This window comes from Aspergillus lentulus (assembly GCF_001445615.1).
Source record: "Aspergillus lentulus DNA, contig: Alt01, strain: IFM 54703, whole genome shotgun sequence".
In the NCBI taxonomy this organism is placed as follows: domain Eukaryota; kingdom Fungi; phylum Ascomycota; class Eurotiomycetes; order Eurotiales; family Aspergillaceae; genus Aspergillus; species Aspergillus lentulus.
In genome coordinates this window covers 696335-717141 of record NW_028322123.1, presented here as the reverse complement: position 1 = coordinate 717141, position 20807 = coordinate 696335, and the positions used below count along the sequence as shown (strand labels likewise).

Here is a 20807-nt window from a genome sequence, read left to right as displayed (position 1 = left end):
ATATTCTTCTTCCTCCAAATCCGACTTCACAGCCATACCTCTGGTACTTGAGGATTCAAACTTCCACCATTAGTCTGATGGAAAACCAGTGTCGCAGTGCTCACAAAAAGGTCAAATGAGACAATCAGCTGCTAAGTGCTTTGTGAAGGCCAGGAGATAGAGGTATGCCTGGATTTTCAAGTGAGATCAATGAGCAGAGGTAATGATCGAGTGCGCCAATGTTTGCTTCGGATTGATTCGACGACCACTACTCCGTACTTGTAAAAGACATTATGGAGTACTAAAAACTACCAATTCGACTGACTGACCCCTTTCTGTCTAACTGCAAATCGCACTGACATTGATATTCCCCATAACTTATCCGCCCTTGTACTAGTGAGAGACGTGTGAGGTTGCCGTGCCAACAGCGCCTGACCGCTAAGCATCGCACCAGGTCACCAGATGAGCACATCCCTGCCAATCTTCCAAGAGTACGGCCGAGTAAGTAACCTCTAACAGCAACTCAGTCCAAAGGTGCTTAGCGGGTCTATTTTGCAGTGAAGCGTATTTCGCTAAGCGCTGGTTTCTTTCTTGCTCTAATCGTGGTCAATTGGCTTTTAGTTTGTGGGTTGTGTCTTTGATTTATCGAGCCCAACGTATCTTCACCTTGCTCCGACTTGGATTATATTATCCTACCCTCATCGTGCATCCATTCGCAGAGTGATTCGAGCGCCTCATTGCTATGCGAAACCTAAGAACCCTGGAGGTCACCTCTAGTTTATCCTGAATTGAGGAAGAAAACGGTCGAACTATTAACTCAGACCTCGACCGACGGTACTTCCAATCGCGTGGGAACCACATTTTCAAAACGAGCAAGCCCATAAACACATAATATGAGTGTTCGGGTAGTGGCCCGCGTTAGGCCACTTCTGAAAGCGGAACGTGAGCAAGATGTAATTCTTCGCACTGGTCCGTCAAGTCATACTTTACCGCCAAAGGGCGACCCAAAGAGCTCCCGGGGTAATTCGGCGGTTGCAAAACTGAGGGACCGAGACACAATTGTCAGGATCCCCAATCCCAAGAATGAAAACGAGGAATATTCTTTCCAGTTCAATGCCGTTTATGATGCAGATGCCTCGCAACAGGAGCTCTATGATGCCGAGGGTTCGTTATGCGTTTCTCTGATTTGACCGCCACGATAGACTGACGTTATTCTTCAGTTGCCCCCACAGTCAAGCACCTCTTCAACGGCTTCGATGTTACAATATTTGCATATGGGGTCACCGGAACAGGGAAAACACATACTATGCGAGGTGGTAAAAGCCTGGCCGAGAGGGGTGTTATTCCGCGTCTTCTGAGTAGCATATACAGACGCAGCCGGAAGATCGAGAAGGACAGCGAAGGAGAAACAACTGTCAAGGTTGCCTTGAGCTACTATGAGATCTACAATGACAAAGTCTTCGATCTGTTCGAACCCCCGGAGAAGAGGACACTAGCAGGGCTGCCTCTTCGGGACAATGGCGGGAAGACTGTAGTCGTAGGCTTGACGGAAAAACCGTGCACCAGCCTGAAAGAATTCGAGAGCCTGTACGACCATGCAAATATCAACAGATCCACATCTGCAACAAAGGTCAATAGACATGGCTTCGGAAACCAGGATACGAGAGGCGAGGCTAACTTTGTTATAGTTAAATGCTCACTCATCCCGATCGCACGCCATTCTGTGTGTGAAAGTGACCATCAGCTCCAGTGACAAGGTTCGCGTCAGCACTGCATCTGCTATTGATCTTGCTGGTTCAGAGGATAACCGCCGGACGGACAACGACAAGGAACGCATGGTTGAATCGGCCAGTATTAACAAAAGCCTTTTCGTTCTCGCGCAATGCGTAGAAGCAATCAGCAAGAAACACCAACGAATTCCATATCGTGAGTCGAAAATGACGAGGATATTATCTTTGGGCCAGAACAATGGGTTGACTGTCATGATCCTCAACCTCGCGCCAATCAAGTCTTATCACCTAGATACCCTCAGCTCTCTGAATTTCGCAAACCGTACCAAGAAGATCGAAGTTCGCGAAGTGGAGAATGAGCCTATGTTCAAAGGACCACCGAGGGTCGTGGCACGAGCCTCAACAGCAAATGCTCAGCGGCAGCCTCTCCGGCCATTGACGGCCACTGTTAATGTCAACTTGACTGTACCAACTAACAAAGATACGTCGAAACCTGCTGACGGCAAGCCGGTGAAAGCATTCCACGTATACTCGGACAAGTCCCATTCTAGAAATTCGGCGCAATTCAAACGATCTGATGGGCCAAAGAGGTCTTCATTGAGTTCCGAGCTTCACGGAGCACAGCCGAACCGAACATCGAAGACTACTCGGGTCGCGCAGACATCTTTACCGAGCAAGCGGCAGGAAGACATCTCCACAGCAATGATTGAAGAAATGGTCGAGAAGAAGGTTGAGGAGATTCTTGCCGCGCGTGAGCAATCGAAGCAGAGTCAAGTTTGTGAGATGAATGAACAACTGCAAAAACGTCTGGAAATACTGGAGCAGCGGATTGAAGGCACAGAGGACGCTAGAGCCGAAGGACTTTCGTACCTACTCATGGGCAAGCAACATCAGGCGCGAGGGGAGGAGTTTTCAGCCTTGAAAATGTATCAGCTGGCGCTCCCTTTCTTTCCAAAGAATGAGAAACTTGCGACCAAGATTGCTACTCTGAAAGAGCGCATTCAGAGCAGGCAGCGCGAGCAGCAGATCACTGAGGTCACTGGCCATGCGCCCTCAGCGCACAAACCCGGCCTCGGAAGCATCTTGTCGATCAAGAAACATCCAGCACGTGCTGGCACTAAACGCCAAGCTGCTGAATCTGACGAAGACTACGAAGAGCCTGAAGAGAGCCTAGCTCATTACAGTGATGACGATCTTCTTGTAAGCTGCCAGCCAAAGCGCTCAAAGCGTACCAGAACCGAAAGCCCAAGTAAAGAGTCTCCAGATGAACCAGGTTCACCCGGCACGCTTCGCTATCCTTTACGAGCAAGGCGGGGACAGTTGCCAAGTGAGGTCATCTGCTCTGGCTGATTCTTTTGATCTACTCTCAACAGGATTAGAGGGTGGTCTTTAGGTCTTTATCGTCTGATAGACCCCCTCATCGCCAATTGTCTTTCGCAGTATCCGCATCACATTGCGGCAGATGGTGCCAACAACCACCGCTAGTCGAACATGGACTCAAGGCCTCGACGGCAGGCCAGGCTCTGGTCCTTGGTGAAGCGAGGATACAAGGGAGAGTGACTCCGCACGCGAGAATACTTTCCGTAGCTTTGGAATACAGATATGAGGCAACTGCCTCGCTTAGTCGAGACGTCAAAGCATCTCAGCAATCGACGTCATATGTGAAATAATATGCATCAAACATACCCTTTCTGCGTAACCCTTGATCAGACATCCACTTGTTGGCGAGCACGTTGTTGACCGACTGCAACAATAAGCTTTCGAAGCAGAAGAATAGCAGTCAAAGCATCAAGTTATGAGTACGCGACAAGTCGGGGCAGCATGGCTATAGGCGGAGGTAGTCTAATTAAGTATTTCAATGGATCCTAGGGAGTAACTTATCGAGTAAGTCGCATGCCTTGGCCAGTAATAAGGGATCAACAGAAGAAGAATGAAAGAATCTTGGCTTCGAACAACCTCAGGACTCGACATACATACTCTCGCAGGATCAACAAGGTCAATAAATGTTGCGTTTTCCTCCAAGGCCAATGGCTCTTTTGGCTTACGCATGATCAGCTCGAGTAGGCATATGGCACAATGACAAAATGGATCAAAATCTCTCCCTTCAGAGGCAGGGAAGGCTCATAGGCATCGCAAGAAGATAAGTGTCTTGTTCTATAGTACATCGAACTTGCGAGATGGAAATCCCCAATTGAGCCGCTGTTGAATTTATGCATAACAATACTGCATCTTACTTCTTCTCAGCAATTTTTTCAATGATCACTTTCCCCTCCTTTGTGAGCGTCGCGATACTCTGGCTTATCCCTTTCATCTCGTTTTCCAGTTCCTCGATTGTCCGCGAGGGTCCGGGACCTGCATGGACAGCGTCGTGAGCGACGTCTCTGAATTCCTCTCCATCTACCCTTGGATGTTTAGCAGAATTTGTAGGGTCGAAGGTCAGTCCTCTCGGCGTATCCGCGATTTCGTTGATTTCACGGGCAGACATGATATCATTGATACGAGGTCCACGGGTTTGCAACAGGATCTTTGTAGGGCCGTCGAATTGGAGGAAAAGCTGGTCACATGTACGATTAGTTCATGAAAGCGAAGCTTGCAGGGGGGCTCATACCCGGTCTCCCCAGATCGTCATTCGCGACCATGTGCGAACCTTGTGCAGTATTTTCATTGTCGTCTTCCATGTGTCTGAGTCTGCCATGTCCCGAATGAACTTCGAGTTCTGGAAGATATTCGGCAGGCTCTTGAGCCCTGGAACCTGGAATTTCAGTGTCGTAGATTTGAAACGGTATGGCCGTGGTGGGTTGGAGGTCATGGTGTAGGCCACCACATTACTACTATAGGTTAGAGCTATATGCACATATGTCAAAAAAGACATGCATACCTGGGGTGTACAATGTATTGTTCCCCTGCCTTCAACTCGACTGAGTATAATTGACCCGCGCCAACCAGTGCTAGCAGCCCTCGTCCCGTCACCTCTGAGCTACCCCAGTGGGCCAAGCTCTGCTCAAGTTAGCGCAGTCTTCCCGCATAGATAAACATAGGGTTGCGGACCAGGTTTGTGTTGATCGTTGGCCGGACAGTGAGAGTGCGACCGGTCCAGGCGAGCAATGCTCGTCTTTGAGCAATCATCCAGTCCACCGAGCCATCGAGGCGGACAACCGCGAAAGAAGTGACTGGGGATCGAACGGAGACCAACGCCGTTACTGGACTCGCCGACGATACCTGCCCGATTTCAGCAATGACTCCTTCGCGCATGATGTCTTAGAGGTCCAGACCTTCTGGTAAAGAAACGGTATGCCGACGGCGGCTCTCCGGAAAGGCTCGAGAACGCTTAATGTCGAAACCACCTGCAAATCAAGCGAGAGCAGTCAGCACGGTGACCCTCAGCGAACGCGTGGAAAATGAAAGGCCTTCTCCATACGTTGTCTGCTTTCCCACTTAATCCCACCAGTGTCCCTCGTCGAGTATAAAGATTCTGTGAAGCGGAAAGCGAAACTGAGAGCAAAGAGTAGGGTGCGCCAATGACCTCGAATCGCGCATCTGTCTCAAACGCTGTTAGCGAGGGCGTCTGCGCCCAAGACAATTGCAAATGGCGCCATTATCTCTGTAAGCACATACCTGCTGACTCTGCCGAGCTTGGTGTGTCGACAATGGCGAGCTGATCCCCGTTAACTGTACCTGGTCGCTCTGAAGGCGCCGCGCGGATTTGGACGCATCTTGTCTGCCATCGGGGAAGCGATGCAACACCCTGTCGCACCCGCGGAGGGCCCGCTCGGATGGAGGATAGAGTCCGAACACCTCCTCTCAAGGGTTGACTCATCCTTGAACCTACAGCAAATATTCAAGACGTATTGCAGAAAAGCGAGGGTCAGACTATAGGGCCGGCCGTGAGTGACGCTCCTCGATTGCCCGGATTTCAATATTCCAAATCGGGTAAAGCGTTTGGCTGGAACTCAACACCGCCTTGGGGATTGCTCTTCTATGAGTGTAAAACCGAATGGCGCTGGGAATTCTTTAGGTAGACATCTAGGAGCTTGATGAAGGACTGAGCAGTTTTAAGTGCTTCTACCAATGAAGCAAGTCATAGGAGATACTGTTGTGTGCCCACCCAAAATGCGAAAACATCTCTGATGCCGTCCTGTGATGTCACATGCGAAACAGATAGCCTGCTACGTGATATACTCGCACTCACCTTATTTCCAGCTTGAATATGAGATCTTGCAGTGAGAAATAGATGTTCATTCTCTCCTCTCGGTGGATTTCTACTCTATCAAGCATGGACTGATGATAAGCACTTTATGGAGCTGAAAAGCACAGTGCGGAGAAATGGCGCTCTCTGTATTACCAGCGTCCATGCGTAATTACCGGAAGAAGCGAATTGGCGATTGCGACAGAGCAACGCATGTTGATGCTATCTCTTCCAATGTGTGCTTCTGAATGTCTTTCGGATCTCCTTCTTTTTCTGTTATTATCTTTCTTGAGTTCTCGCAAAAGTGGTTGATTAGATCTACCAGAGTAGTATCTTGTGCCGAGAGGGTGACTGAATCCGGGAGTACCTCACGAGCATCCAGATTGTCCCCGCCGAGCTCAACCTCCGAACCCGGCGGTTTGCATAACTAGTGAGCTATTTACACCCAAGAACACACGTCTATGATGGTCTCTTGTCGATACATCGAAGTGAAGACCGTCGTTAGATAGGATCTACGGCCACAATGCTGCCCGGAGCAGCTCGATCGCCATGCCTGCGTCTTCCCAGGCGCTTCGCCCGCAGTGGTCTCGCCGTTCCGCGCACAGCGCTGTGGGCCACCGCTTACTATGGAATACAATGCAGAACATTTACCTCAGCAAACGGCCCATCGAGGAAGGAGGTACCTAAAGATCCTGCTTCGAAATTGAAGACTGCGAACCCCATAGCTACCCCGGCATCCGCCAGTGTGAACCCACCGAAAGATGCACGAAATGCGACGACCGCGAAGAAAGACCTCCTCAGCGAGGCGACGCTTGCGAACAAGGAACAAAGGAAGGCAGACTGGGCTATCATAAAGGAAATGGCCAAGTACCTCTGGCCAAAGGTATGGCATCGTGAGGCCTTCATATTCAGGGAATACATGGGTATTGATTTTGTATAATGCAGGATGACTGGGGAACCAAACTTCGTGTCGGAACTGCGCTCTCATTGTTAGTTGGAGCAAAGGTAAGAGGTCTTTGAAGTACAAAATGATCAAGCGACAGCTCACAAAGGGGGCCTAGATCTTGAACGTGGAAGTTCCATTTTATTTCAAAAGCATCGTGGATTCGATGAATATCGATTTTGCAACTGTCGGCGGAACAGCATACACTGTGGCTGGTTCAATGATTATTGCCTGTAAGCGATAACTGCTTGGCGGGTAATTATACAATATACTCTAACAAACACGCTTTTCAGACGGAGCTACCCGAATCGGGGCTACTCTATTTCAAGAGCTTCGCAACGCTGTCTTCGCGAGCGTGGCTCAGAAAGCAATTCGGAGGGTTGCGCGGAATGTCTTTGAGCATTTGCTGCGGTTGGATCTCAACTTTCACCTCAGCCGCCAGACTGGTGGATTAACAAGAGCAATTGATCGGGGAACAAAAGGTATCAGCTTCTTGCTGACGTCCATGGTTTTCCATGTGGTACCTACTGCTCTGGAAATCTCGCTCGTTTGCGGTATCCTGGTAAGTCGCGGTACTTAACCATAGGCAGGACTGCCTGGCGACTAATAGTGCTAGACATACCAATACGGATTCCAATTTGCTGCAATCACAGGGGCAACGATGGTGGCATACACTGCCTTCACCATCACAACTACTGCCTGGCGAACCAAATTTCGAAAACAGGCTAATGCGGCTGATAACCGCGGAGCGACGGTGGCTGTCGATTCGCTGATCAACTACGAAGCTGTCAAGTACTTTAATAATGAACAGTATCAGGTGGCGCGCTACGATAAGGCACTCAAGGCTTATGAGGATGCCTCCATCAAAGTGACGACGTCTCTTGCCTTTCTGAATTCCGGCCAAAATATGATATTCTCGAGCGCGCTGGCCGCAATGATGTATCTTGCCGCCAACGGAGTCGCCAACGGAAACTTGACGGTTGGCGACTTGGTCATGGTCAATCAGCTCGTCTTTCAGCTCTCGGTGCCACTTAATTTCCTCGGATCCGTGTATCGTGAACTCCGTCAGTCTCTGCTAGATATGGAGACGCTGTTCAATCTGCAAAAGGTCAACGTCAATATCAAGGAGAAGCCCGACGCCAAACCGCTCCAGCTCCACAAAGGAGGCGAGATCAAGTTTGAAAACGTCACTTTCGGCTATCATCCTGACCGTCCTATCCTCAAGAACGCTAGCTTCACAATTCCTGCAGGACAGAAGTTTGCTATCGTGGGCCCTAGTGGATGCGGCAAGTCCACTATCCTGAGACTCTTATTCCGATTCTATGATGTTCAGGAGGGTCGAATCCTGATTGATGATCAAGATGTGCGTGATGTATCTCTTGAGAGCTTGCGCAAAGCGATTGGAGTTGTGCCGCAGGATACGCCATTGTTTAATGACACCATTGCCCATAATATCCGTTATGGAAGAATCGATGCAACCGACGAGGAAGTGCGCAAGGCCGCGCAACGAGCACGCATTGATGCTTTGATTCAAAAATTGCCCGAAGGGTATCAGACTGCGGTGGGAGAAAGAGGTATGATGATATCCGGGGGCGAGAAACAACGATTAGCCATCTCTCGCCTGATTCTGAAGGATCCGGAGCTATTATTCTTTGACGAAGCGGTATGTTATTCAAGGACCCAACCTTGGTTTTGAGTTATGACATAGGTGACTGAAAGAATAGACCTCCGCCCTCGACACATACACGGAACAGGCACTGTTGCAAAACATCAACAGCATTTTGAAAGAGAAGAAGCGCACCAGTGTGTTCGTGGCGCATCGACTGCGAACTATCTATGACAGCGACCAGATCCTCGTTCTCAAGGATGGACGTGTGGCAGAAACAGGATCCCACCGTGAATTGCTTGATCTGAATGGCATTTATGCTGAGCTGTGGAATGGTGAGTGTACTCCGCAGGACTTTGAAGATACGGATTGGACTGGAGCTAATGATGGTTTTTGCAGCCCAAGAAATGTCTCTAGCACAGGATCTGGAGTTTGAACGGGAGACTGAGCGTGATGATGTGGAGCCGAAAGAGCGGGATATGGCGCCCGGGCCAAAAGCGCAACAATAGTAAAATAGTTTCTCAACCTTCCTTTAATTCTTGTCGATGGGGTCATGATGTACATAGATAATTTTGGATTGACATGACTGTACTCCGTACAGCGTATGATTGTTTAAACTAGACGAGTGTACAAAAGTGTTGATTGAGTTTGCTTTTCTCGAGCGGAGTGTATGTAAACATCATAATAAAGACGAACCAACCAATTCCGTCGAGGACGAGGTTTCATTGGGATAGCCACCATGACGAATTGTCCAGAAGGAGGGTCTTGGACGCTGAAGCGGGTAAGTCCGTTCATATCCAGCCAACGTGGGGATCGAGTGTGTAACCTAGAAAATACTGGACAACAACGTCACTACGGAGTATAGCAAATAAAAATCCTGCCTGGCTGCTGTCAATGGTGACGGGATCGTAACCACTAAAGAATGTTATTAGAAAAAGACGGTTGTCAGTCTAATGTAGGAGGTAGATGAACTCTTAGATGAATTCTCGCCATATCCATATCGCCATCTGTCCATCCGTGCGCGCCACATGGTTTTTAGACCACCAAGTCCAATGCACTTATTCCCGCTCGGCTCAATATCCCCTATGGTTTCATACGATATGGAGTACTTTCGTTGCACCATTTGGGTCCGTTGCACCAAAAGACACCAACGAGGACGCCAGAAATCAGCCAGACGGGCCGAGAAGTAGGCCTGGAAGAACTTAGGAAGCGCGTTGGGGCCATAAACGGGTTCGTGAGCCTTGGGCTACACCCAAAATGGGCAAGCGGGACCAAGTGAAAGTGGGACTGAGACCCCTGGCTAGTCCATTCCAGGACTAGCCTCGCGTCATTTTTCCCCTCGGGCCACGTATTCTCGCTATTTTTCCCATGACAAACTCCGCACTAGAAAGTACTATTCACGATTTACTAGGCTCATGCCGGTTTAGATTCTTACTAAGTCAGGTACAGAGCCCTGTTCTTTGCACGTAGCCCCGGCAGCCGCGGGTTGAACCAAGTATTAGCACCGAGTCAGTAGATAGATACTAGTACTGCTCCTGACTAGTGTGTCTACTATCGAGTATCGTATCTACTCCTCTCTCCTGTTGTTCACAAACTCCCCTTTCCCTCTGCTTCCATCTGATCGCTTGTCATTCTCTTGTGTCTTTCCACCGAGTATTACAACTCTCTAGACTACAGTAATACTCCCCTCTTTTTCTTTTTTTCTTTCATTGCCAATAGTTTATTTGATACATACTTCATTGTGGTTAGCGTGTACTCAACCACCAATTGTATTGCTTCCCACATTCTTTGCAGCTGCCATACTCCCTTTCAGCATACTATCAACCAGCCATCGCTCTTTTTGACACTAGACTATTGAGCCCACTATCCTTCATATATCATTACTATCACGTCGGGCTTTTCTATTCATCAGATATCTACCTACCGTCCTACCGGGTTGGCTATCTTGAGGATCCGACATCCTTTATTGAAAAGAGACTTTTCGCGCCACGACCCGTTTAGCCTCTCTTCCCCAGGGTTCTTCTTCAATTCCGTCCTATCGCCGGTTTCCCCTCTTTTCCTCATCTTTCTTTCTCAGCCTTCCCCTGAGAGGTACTGTCTTAACTTCTCAATTGCCGTCAACCTCTTAAATTGGATATATAAATCTACTTCTTTTTATTTATACATATACCTTGCGAAGTGGACCATCATAACCGTGGGCCCGTCTTGATTTCGAGTACCGCACTTATCTCCGGTTCTTTGTGATTGATAACGACTCAAAGCCGAATCCCTCTAAGACACAATGGGTTTCATCGAGAAGTTGCAAGCAAGTAAGTCTATTTTTGGATCCTCGCTGCTATCGAATAGCTATTTCATCTCCCTCTGAACACAACCACGAATTCACTTAATGTGTCTACTAACGTCCTATCCGCAGAGATCGAGCTCTACAGATTAGAGCAGCGCTACGCCCGTCGCAAGCACCGCAGCACATTCTCCGGCGTCCAATACGTCGACGGCGAATATGTCTACTCCAACGGCTCGAACTCGCCAACAGGAACTGTGTCCAAACATTCAACTGGCAGTTACTGGAAGACCCCGACCTGGGGTGGTTCCGGTTCCGAGTCGCGATGGCGGTGATGAACCGATCTGACACCGAATTTTTCTGTTCTTTTCCACTTCTTCCTATTTGCCCTTGTATATTCTCGGCATTATGTTTGTGCGGAGGATATGATGACGTTTCCGATCACATATGAATGCTTGCTATTCGATTTTCTCGCGTTCTTCTATGGGGACAGACGCCCCGCCCCGAAGCGACATAGAAGACATGCGCCCTTACTTCCTTCCCAATCGTGATCTGTGATCATTTTTAGATCCAAGTCAATGGACTTGGTCACCCTTGCTGAATGACCTGACTTTATACCGATTTACCACATGGCCTACCTCCCTGTCACCCATATCTGCATGTTCTTCTTTCCCTTCCTCTTTTGGAGATTTGACTTTAAAAGACGTGACACTTTCGCGCTCTATACATTCTTCTACATTTTCGATTTTGGACTTTCTATCCTCCCTTTCTACTTTATTATACGTGAGTGCATGCGAAATTAGCGAGTCGTCGCAATGACATACGGAATGGATTTTCTCCCGTGGCCAGCGCTGGACAACTATGCATAGGATTTATACTCCATTATTTTGAGTCAAATCACCCTAGAGCTATGAACAACCCTACTTGCTGTTTCACAAATACTGCAATAAAAAGATAAGTAAACTGTAGTAATCTCATCTGTATGGATATCACTGTGGGTATAGATATAGTCTGGCTGTCGAATCACGCCGCCCTGGGTCAACGACATTCCACTTGACAGACACTTGGGTATGCGTGCGAGAAAGAGACGGATAGCTGGAAATTTCTGAAGCGAACATGGCATCATCATGTTTTAGCGAGAGGTCGTGCGTTGACAACGCTAGTTTCTCTCAACGCTTGGACCTTCTGCTCCCGATACCTAAACGGCCAAGATTGGGAAGCCCCGACTTATGTCTCTGCGTACCACTAAGGAGCGAGCCACGGTTAGGTGTGCCCGAGTCTCCGGGGCTATTGCGCCCACCCGAGCCACCCATGTCCGGTCTGCCACCTCGAGGCGAGTCCGGCAGCCCACGCTCCTTGCCCCTGTCGGCTGTTGCAGCGGCGGACAGGGCGGCCGTGAGGGAGGGGTTTCGTAGGCCCGCGGTGCTGCCGTCCTGGTCGAACTGCCGTTGAGAGGCACGTTGCGCGCGGCGGGCTTTCTCCTGGACAGACTTGAACTTGTCGAGGAGTTCGACCCACCGGATGGTGTTTTCCTCGCGGTTTTTCAGTCGACTGCCAGTGGCGCGTTCGTAGCCTGATGATGAGGATGACACCATGCTCGTACTGGTTCTTTGTCAGCTCAGGTTCCTTGCAAAAGGTAGAATATTTCCTTACAGTCGAGGGCCGGTATGCAGGAGGCCAATATTGCTGACGCTGTTTAGACGGTTTTTCAATGCAGCAAATGCGCTGCTTTGAGGGAGGAGCATGAGAACTCCGTAGAGGCACTTGTACAGATACGGGTATCTTTCTGGTTCGAGTAACTGGAGACGAAGATCTGCTGTACCTTAGTCTCGGATTTCGACGGATCATGTAGGTAGGTGGGAAACTGACAGGTAAAGACAGGCGACTCTAGAAGCTGAACCAATTTATCAATTTGGATCAACATATTCACAGTCATCTCAAGCTCAGCACTGATTCCTACGTTAGTCACCATCAGAGATGGGGAAAGGGACCGGTGAACGTACAAGACTTGAAGAAGGTTATAAGCCTGCTCATAAGCCTGCGCAAGCAGACAGAGGGAGAATGTAGAAACAGCATTGTGGCACCATGACCGGAACAGAGCGACAAAGAACATCTGACCCTCCTTTGGGGATATATCAGTAACTGCTTGCAGTGATCGACTCATCAAGAGGTTCTCCTACCTTGGAGTCAAGATTCCTTAGCCTCTTTCTGAGATCCGATAGCTCAGGTGCAGTAATCAGGTTATTATTCAGATTCTGTACCATGATACTTGCAAACTCGATATCCTAGACACAATACCAGTCAGCACTTGAAAGCTCCGCATATCCGCGGATACTAACTTCTTCTTTCTCGAGGCAGTCTGCTAGAGTCCGATAGATGCGCTCTGGGCTTAAATTCATGCAGAGTTGTCGAATGATCAGGTTGCCTCGGACTTCCAACAGATGTCTGTCGGTTGAGAAGAGCTGAAGCAAATTGACCATGAAAGATGTAAAATAGCTATCATCGCTGTTTCTCGAGATCTGTGAAAGAAGCTGGAGGTCCTTTGTGACAACAGCTTCCGCAGGGTCTGACAGCGTCTTCAGAAGTGCAGGGAATGTCCCATCGTTGAATGCGACCACTTTCTTTGGCGCCTTCCGATGCAACATAATCAACCAAGACAGGGCAGCCACCCTCGTGGCTTCGTTCTCATTCAAGAACTGCAGAGTCAGCGAGTTGACGGCCGCGGCATAATCCAAATCCGCTGGAGGGATTGGCGTAGATATCACACTGCTACGAGGTGTCTGTTCATTGGGGAGCTCTTGTTGAGAGGCTTGCTTTTTCGACTCACTCGTGGACGTTTCGACAGATTGACGACCACTTGGTGTCGATGCTCTTCTCTCCACAAGCTCTTTGCTTGCGGTGGATATTGGTCTGGAAGGGGGACCCTGTCGTGTTCCCTCGGTGCTATCCTCGGACAAGGAGACGATATACTCAAGCAATGATGTGTTGACGCGGTTTGCGGCCTGCCGCACTTGGTCTGAACCACTAGACATTGCTGGGAGAACCTGTGTCAAGAGACGCGGGACAAAAGGGAGGATATCTTCAGGGCTAATCTCGAAGAAGCTGTCAATCCAGCGTAATGCAGTTAACTGCATCTCCTCATCTAACTCAGTGTTTAGTATGCGACTATGGCATAATGCACAGCTCAGTTTGCTTACCAAATGAGGTATCGACAAACCCCACAAGGATGTCCAGAATCTTGGGATAGTCAATGTGAACATCTTGCCCTGGGATCCAGTCTCCATCAGCCTGTAAGTCATTTTCCTCAAGGTCTGACTCAGGCTCGGAGTCCTCGATAGCATTTTCACTGCGATCAGTGTCCACAGCCACTGTGTGATCAGTAGTAGTGCTGACACTATCACTCGCGGCCGACTGTCTGTTGTCGCTGCCTTGCTCTTTGCGACTCTCTTCTATGCCTTTCTTGAGACGTGCAATCCTCTTGATTTCGGACAAAAACCTGTCGAGAAGAGTTTGAGTGGTGACATTGACGTCTCTGTTCGGGTCACCAAGGAACTCAATTAATCCTCCCAAGAATTCGGGCAGATATGAGACAAGCTCCAGGTCGGGAATGGTGTCCAGTAAGGTCAACCATGACACCAAGAAAGTGCGTGTGGATGGACTGATGACGTGTATCCGTTCCTTCAGCAAGGGTATGAACTTGGCCAACGAAAACGCAGTGGGCAGCTCGACCTCTTCCTGCGCATCGGGATCTGCCGTGTGCTTCTCTGATAATTGCAAGACCGAAATGTAGGAGGCAGCAGATTCCGAAACAATGTCCTTGACTAGTCGATCGAGAAGCTCCGCACCGTTTTTGACAGAAAGCTCGGAATCAGAAGCTAACTGAAGTCGAATTTTAGATCATGACAATTTTACATGAGAAAACGAAGAAAACAGCTAGAAACGACTTACTTTGCTCAGAGCGTCAAATATGTCATTGAAAAAAAGAAGTACCTCCCCCTTGGCGACTTTCGCAATGTTGTACATGCTCTCGCATGCGTAGTATCGGACGCGGGCATCTTGGTCGGAAAAGCAAGCAAGAACCGGTGGCACGATCTCTTTTAGATATGGCGCAACGCCCTCCTAATCCAGCCCAGTCTCAGCACCAGCGATATCATAGCAACCTAACCAACAAACTCACGGATCCAAGCGCTATTGAAGCTGCAGCTAGCCCGATCAGCCCACCATTTCTCGCATGCGGCTGATGTACGGCGTAGGCGTAGTCATGGCAAAGCTGATCGACAATCTTCTGAATCTCTTCATGATCTCCTCGGAAAACGGCATTGCGAACGACTTTCTCGAGCCTGAATATGGTCTAATCAGTATCCTGTGGGTCGAAGAGTTTCCCGGACCAGAATCGGTAAACCGTACTCTAGAGCCCCCTGTTTTCTGCGATCATAGAGCTTGTCATTCAGCAGGCGCTGAATCGAATGATCCATAGCTCAAATAACATAGATTTGATGAGTTCTCGACTCTCGATTTTCTGTTAAATAGTGCTCATGGTGGAGGGACGATTTCTGGCTAGACTTGGCGGTGAATCGGGGACGCGAGCTCAACGAACTGTAGCTATGAAAAAACCATCAATATCACACTGCACCCTCTGCACGGTCAAAACCAAATGGGGCTGCGAAACTGCTAAGTCAGCTACTTACGCGCGCCTGGCCGTTGCGATAGCAATGTGGGGAGCACTCACAGCGAAGATGCGTTGGCAGCGTTGATGGGGATATCTTAGTGGACGTGAAGTGACGTAGTTGTCAACCATCAAAGACAGGCCTTAGCGCCGACCATAGATACTCGAGTCTTGCGGTACAACAAATCCTTGACGTGCAGACTCTCAACGTACTACTATATATGCATACGGGGAAAATGTATTCAACTATATCTCTATGTCCTATCACCTATGGTGTTATAAGTCGGATTGAGTGCCTGATCGCTCTAACCGCGAGGACCATAACAAGTCATCAAAGTGATCCCCAAAACTCCAAAACTAACATGTAAGTCGTAAACGCTCCGAGCGAGAATCGGCGAGAGCCTTAATGACTGATATATTGGAAGACGGCGGACACATCTTTTTCACCAGTCTCCTGGCGTATCAGTAAATCTTGGATCTTACTGAGCTGGCCGTTCTCGCCATCATTCACAAAATGATTCCAGGAACTGGTGTCACCGTACAACATGGCTGGTGCCTTAATGTACTGCGTTCCATCCGGTCTGCATCGCTTACATTTGAATGTGTCATGCGTGTCACTTCGCGTTTCTGGCTTGAACTGGAACAGCTCGCGGAGGGACTCCAGCGAGAAATGTCGCTCAACGTCTTCTGCGGAATCCACGACGCATGACGAGAGTGATTGCTTGTGGGATTGACGTTGGAAAATCTTTTCCTCGATCGATCCAGTTGCAATGAAACGATAGACAAAACAGTCTTTCTTTTGTCCGTCACGCCAAACTCGAGCCAAGGCCTGCTGGTCTGCAGCGGGATTCCAATCTGGATCGAACAACACAAGGCGGTTTGCGCCGATCAGATTCAATCCACAGCCGCCCGCCTTGCTGCTTAGAAGGAACACAAATTCCTCACCGTCTGGATTATTGAATTTGTCGACGAGCTTTTGCCGCTTGTTAATGTTCATAGTACCGTCCAGCCTCAACGAGCCATAGCCTCTCGATCGGCAGAGTTTCTCGAACAAGTCGAGAGTTTGGGTGTAATTGCTGATGAGGACAATCTTGTCATTGGTATCCTGACGGATACGAGCCAGCATACGATCGAGGACCATCATCTTCCCAGAGTACCATGATTTGATATCTCTGTCTCGCCCTCTAGCTTCAGGAGGAACATAGTCCTCGGGAAACGTATGTTCGCAGCCGGGAAGATCTCTCGTGAGATCAAGTAAATCCGGATGATTACATAGCTTTTTCAATATCCCAATGGCCTTGAGTGGTTGACTTCCCTTTCCCCTAAGTAAGCTCTTGATCTCGGGGCTCTGAATGAAATGGTTGTAGAGATCAAGCTGAAATTGGGAAAGGTTGCAGAAGACAACATGCTCGTATTTGATCGGTAGGTACTTCGACAAGATATCGTTCGTCCGGCGAATGATGAATTTGTTCACAATACCGGACAGCTCTGCCAATCGCTCGTCGCCTTTCTTCCGATCTTCCTCTGTGCCTGCGGCATCTCGTCCTCTTAGAATAGGTATTTCGAATCTCTTTCGGAACTCGTTTTGCGAGCCCAGCAGATTTGGATTGGCAAAATGAAGTAAAGCGAAATACTCCGAGAGATCATTCTGAATGGGGGTACCCGACAAAATCACACGACGAGTCACGTTCAGACTGTTCAAAGCAGTCCACGTTAAACTGTCTTTGTTCTTGAGTCGATGGCCTTCATCGCACAAAAGAAGCCCAATCGGACTGTCTTTTAATGCATCGACATACATTCGAAGAGTTTCATAAGAAACTATGAGGACAGGCCTGACTACGGACCGCCCGGATGCGATTGCCCATTGCTTTATTTGGGAGGTGAGCTCCGCCTTCGAGGCTTTGCCGTCTATCGCGAACGGCGTTATTGCATCCTTTCCCAGCCATTTCACTGCCTATATTAGTATAAGCGAATGACGCAAAGGGCTTGTGGCTTACCAAGTTCGTTGGCCCAGTTTCCGACCAGACTGGAGGGACAAGCAATAATACATTTTTGAATTGTCGTCTTTCCTGCTTCCGGCGATTGCTTCAGAAGCGTCCACATCAGGGAAATGCATTGAAGCTGTCAATGTTAGGCTTGATCAATATCTCGAAAGAAGTTGCGACATACAGTCTTTCCCAATCCCATACCATCGGCCATAATGCAACCATTCGCATTTTTATCTATCATACCGGTTGTACAGCGATAAAGGAACTTGCGGAGAGGACAGGTCAGTTCCTGGATTCGTGTTCGCGTGGATGTAGAGAGAATCATTACCTTCACACCTTCCACTTGATGTGGCCTCAGAACTTTCGCCAGTCTGGGATCTATGACCACTGGGACCTTAGGACGAGATTCAACCTTCTTCTTCAGCCCGAGTATATCTGCTAGGCTCTTGTGCATCAGCGGCTCATCCAGCCTGGCTTTGGCTTCCTCGGTGCCCTTGTCTTCAGGCTTCGATTCCGGAAGCTCATCAATATCGTCGACGGTTGGATCATATAGGACTATGGCAAATTCTCCACTGGGATCGTGTAATGGTTTCACAACAAAGGTGGCACCTTGCCTCATTCCCAAAGTGGGAGCTGGTCTCGAAGGATTGTATTCATCGGAGGACTTGTTAATCAAAGGGATCCGAAATCTTTGCTTAAATGTGGTTTCTTTGTCCTTGACCTTAAAGACGGGAAATTTATTCGCATCTCTTGTCGCAAGAGCAAGGCGTTCTTCGTTGGTCCATGGCTTGACGCTGTTGTCCTCCACCTCTCCATCTGCTCCCGCATAGTTGACTTTCCTTCGTTTTCTGGCAGGCTTATCTGAAGTACGGGTAGGGGTGGCGGTCCCAGGACATTTGAAAGGCTTTGAAAGACGGTCTATCGTGTTCGATGGCACGCTTCTCTGTAGTGGCTTGGATAACGGGGTGTTTCCACCTTCGGTTCCTACCGCTGGTCGCGGGCGATACCTATTTCTGTCAATTCAGCTCGTTGGAACGTAAAGAGCCTAGGATGTACTCACATTGATAGCTTCTCCTACAGAAGGATAGCTTCTCGAGTGGCTGGTTGGATTGCCTTCTCGCTATCTGTGGTCAACAATCAAAGCTGATTGATACGGTGATTGCCACTCGACGCGTTGTCCCCAGTACTTGGCGCGTCTCCGCTGTTGACTAAACACCAAAGTACCACGCAATCACGTGCGGATATTGTTGCCGACCCCGCCATTAGCCATGGTAGGATTAATATTTAAGGCAACGATGTAGGTAGCCACTGCTCAAGCTCTCGACCTTGGGAAATTGTTCTCAATGTCGTCGGACTTTTGGGCGGGATACCTCAGTGGGGCCGTTGGAATCCTAATCGGCAACCCTCTAGATGTTGTCAAGGTTCGATTACAAGCTGGCGGGGTTAATGCAGCTGGATCAACAAGCCGGAACATAGGCTCCTTTGAGAATGTGAGCTCCCTTGTGCGAGGTTGGTTGGCCCTCTCATGATGCAGAATCTGACAGAAACACTGACATGGGTACTCTGCAGGTGCTGCTGCTCCCATACTGGGATATGGAGCGCTTAATGCGCTGCTATTTGTCGCCTACAATCGTTCATTGATGTTCTTGGATGATTCGGTAAAGGATCCCACAAATCCTTTAGGCGTTTCGCTCTACAAAATCTGGCTTGCTGGTGCTGCTGGCGGAGTGGCCAGCTGGACAGTCTCATCTCCCACAGAGCTCATCAAATGCCGAGCGCAACTTGATACTCGCCCTGGGATCTCTTCGTGGACAGTCGCCAAGGACATCTTTCGGACTCGAGGATTGACAGGTCTCTACTTCGGAGGAATGATTACTTGCGCCAGAGACTCGATTGGCTACGGATTTTAGTATGCACAATGCTTTCCCCGGATCTTTCCCCGCCAGTTCTAGCCGGACGTTTATTTACCTATGCCACCCACAGTTTCTGGTCTTACGAGTACAGCAAACGTCTTATGGCCTCCGACAATAATACCGCGCATGAGATTGCTCTGAAAATACTTCTCTGCGGAGGCATTGCTGGAGTAACCACATGGGCTTCTGTCTACCCGCTGGACATGATTAAGACGAGACTGCAAGCGCAGACAATTGCAACAGCTCCCGAGTCCCGCCCACTGATACCTATACAGAGCAAGCCCCAGACATTGAATTCCTATCAGATTGCCAAAGCCGCATATCAATCCGAAGGGTTGAAAGCCTTCTACCGAGGCCTGGGGATTTGTAGCTTGAGAGCTTTCATAGTAAACGCTGTCCAGGTATGTGATCTCAACAGCGCCATCACCATGGAATGGCATTTGCTAATCATGCGCAACAGTGGGCAGCATACGAATGGCTCATGAAATATCTAAACAGCTCCTGCGATCAGACACGGAGCTGTGTTGCTGGAGTTACACAAGTATAGAGCAGAGGGGACATTTATTCTGTTTAAGATCAACTTGTAGACTATACCGTTGTATCTGGTATTTCTTGCAGCTAGTAAATAATTTTCATACTAAGGCCCAAATAAATGTGGGCCGATGCTAGTAGAGGGCCGAAAACCGGCGGTTTGAAGGTCACCGCAAACCGGAATTGGGCTTGCTCGGCTTTGGGGTCGCCTATAACTGGCGAAATTCGGAACATGTGGCTTCATGTGCGGCTCAGACCCAGCTGGTTGCTGATTGGACGAAAGAGCTTCACTGTTGCCTTCCAAAGCAAACGACAAAGAACCTGAAGGTGTAATTCAGTCGTGCAGAGTTTGTCGCCGATTCTGCTGTTGGACAGAGGATCGAGGACAGTGTATCTATCAAGGGTTGTCCTTTTGTTGCGGATGACCGTTAGGCTATAGGCTGTCTAGTCCTCCATGTCAACGACCGTCTCCTGTTGTCGCAATCCATTGTCGGTACCCAGACCGACAGCAGCCTCTGCGATTTTCTGCGAATGAGGTTCCTCGCGCAGCAATCGCAACCTGTTCAAGCATCCCTGAGTCAGATGTGATCGGTCCAAGAAGACGTTCGCAATGTTTATGATCACCGACCTTCTTTTGTGGTTTTTGCCCTTGGTATGGGCGACCAGGTTGTATTCGCTCTCAAACCATTTCGAACATTCGACGCAATAATGCTTTCCTAGACCTGGAAGATCCTCCGCGTCCTTGGTGGCTTTGTACTGCGTAAGGTGCTTGGGAGAGTCAATGTCCGCTCGGACTTGATCGTAATCCCTACAGAGTCGAGTGATATTAGAGCTATCGGATCTTCAAGTGTACCAACGGTGGGATGAGTGTATCCCTGTATAACGTACCTTGTTCTGCGCTTTGTCTTGATCTTTCTCACAGCTCCCATCTTGAATATCTGTAGACTTAGTGTAGTATGGACACTATTCACCAGATAGGCACAA

The 20807-nt window shown here is 48.9% G+C and overlaps 8 protein-coding genes across 8 annotated transcripts; 4 read left to right on the top strand and 4 right to left on the bottom strand.

Moving 5' to 3' along the window:
* Positions 1-872: 872 nt before the first annotated feature.
* On the top strand, positions 873-3059 carry ALT_0210 (kinesin family protein; the record flags this gene model as incomplete). The annotated part of the gene is made up of 3 exons (XM_033560208.1): positions 873-1143; positions 1200-1609; positions 1668-3059. 3 exons carry the CDS (start codon positions 873-875, stop codon positions 3057-3059), a joined length of 2073 nt encoding a protein of 690 aa, XP_033416099.1.
* Positions 3060-3939: 880 nt separating this feature from the next.
* Positions 3940-5526, bottom strand: ALT_0209 (AIM24 family protein; the record flags this gene model as incomplete). The annotated part of the gene is made up of 7 exons (XM_033560207.1): positions 3940-4263; positions 4318-4537; positions 4588-4706; positions 4758-4928; positions 4982-5053; positions 5128-5246; positions 5325-5526. 7 exons carry the CDS (start codon positions 5524-5526, stop codon positions 3940-3942), a joined length of 1227 nt encoding a protein of 408 aa, XP_033416098.1.
* A 918-nt stretch (positions 5527-6444) lies between these two features.
* Positions 6445-8953, top strand: atm1 (ATP-binding cassette Fe/S cluster precursor transporter ATM1; the record flags this gene model as incomplete). The annotated part of the gene is made up of 8 exons (XM_089598940.1): positions 6445-6574; positions 6621-6778; positions 6841-6900; positions 6957-7071; positions 7132-7400; positions 7455-8501; positions 8563-8779; positions 8844-8953. The coding sequence occupies 8 exons, from the start codon at positions 6445-6447 to the stop codon at positions 8951-8953; spliced, it is 2106 nt and encodes a 701-aa protein (XP_089456604.1).
* A 1772-nt stretch (positions 8954-10725) lies between these two features.
* Positions 10726-11060, top strand: ALT_0207 (uncharacterized protein; the record flags this gene model as incomplete). Its single annotated transcript, XM_033560205.1, has 2 exons — positions 10726-10753; positions 10858-11060. 2 exons carry the CDS (start codon positions 10726-10728, stop codon positions 11058-11060), a joined length of 231 nt encoding a protein of 76 aa, XP_033416096.1.
* An 834-nt stretch (positions 11061-11894) lies between these two features.
* Positions 11895-15200, bottom strand: ALT_0206 (VAC14 family protein; the record flags this gene model as incomplete). Its single annotated transcript, XM_033560204.2, has 10 exons — positions 11895-12327; positions 12379-12538; positions 12595-12674; positions 12729-12847; positions 12906-13010; positions 13065-13867; positions 13923-14604; positions 14674-14844; positions 14903-15065; positions 15133-15200. 10 exons carry the CDS (start codon positions 15198-15200, stop codon positions 11895-11897), a joined length of 2784 nt encoding a protein of 927 aa, XP_033416095.2.
* Positions 15201-15794: 594 nt separating this feature from the next.
* ALT_0205 (DNA-dependent ATPase RAD54) lies at positions 15795-18649 on the bottom strand (the record flags this gene model as incomplete). The annotated part of the gene is made up of 5 exons (XM_089598939.1): positions 15795-17341; positions 17389-17512; positions 17561-18386; positions 18440-18453; positions 18635-18649. 5 exons carry the CDS (start codon positions 18647-18649, stop codon positions 15795-15797), a joined length of 2526 nt encoding a protein of 841 aa, XP_089456603.1.
* Positions 18650-18722: 73 nt separating this feature from the next.
* ALT_0204 (mitochondrial basic amino acids transporter) lies at positions 18723-19777 on the top strand (the record flags this gene model as incomplete). Its single annotated transcript, XM_089598938.1, has 3 exons — positions 18723-18888; positions 18949-19288; positions 19363-19777. 3 exons carry the CDS (start codon positions 18723-18725, stop codon positions 19775-19777), a joined length of 921 nt encoding a protein of 306 aa, XP_089456602.1.
* Positions 19778-20267: 490 nt separating this feature from the next.
* On the bottom strand, positions 20268-20752 carry ALT_0203 (putative C2H2 finger domain protein; the record flags this gene model as incomplete). The annotated part of the gene is made up of 2 exons (XM_089598937.1): positions 20268-20631; positions 20712-20752. 2 exons carry the CDS (start codon positions 20750-20752, stop codon positions 20268-20270), a joined length of 405 nt encoding a protein of 134 aa, XP_089456601.1.
* Positions 20753-20807: the final 55 nt, after the last annotated feature.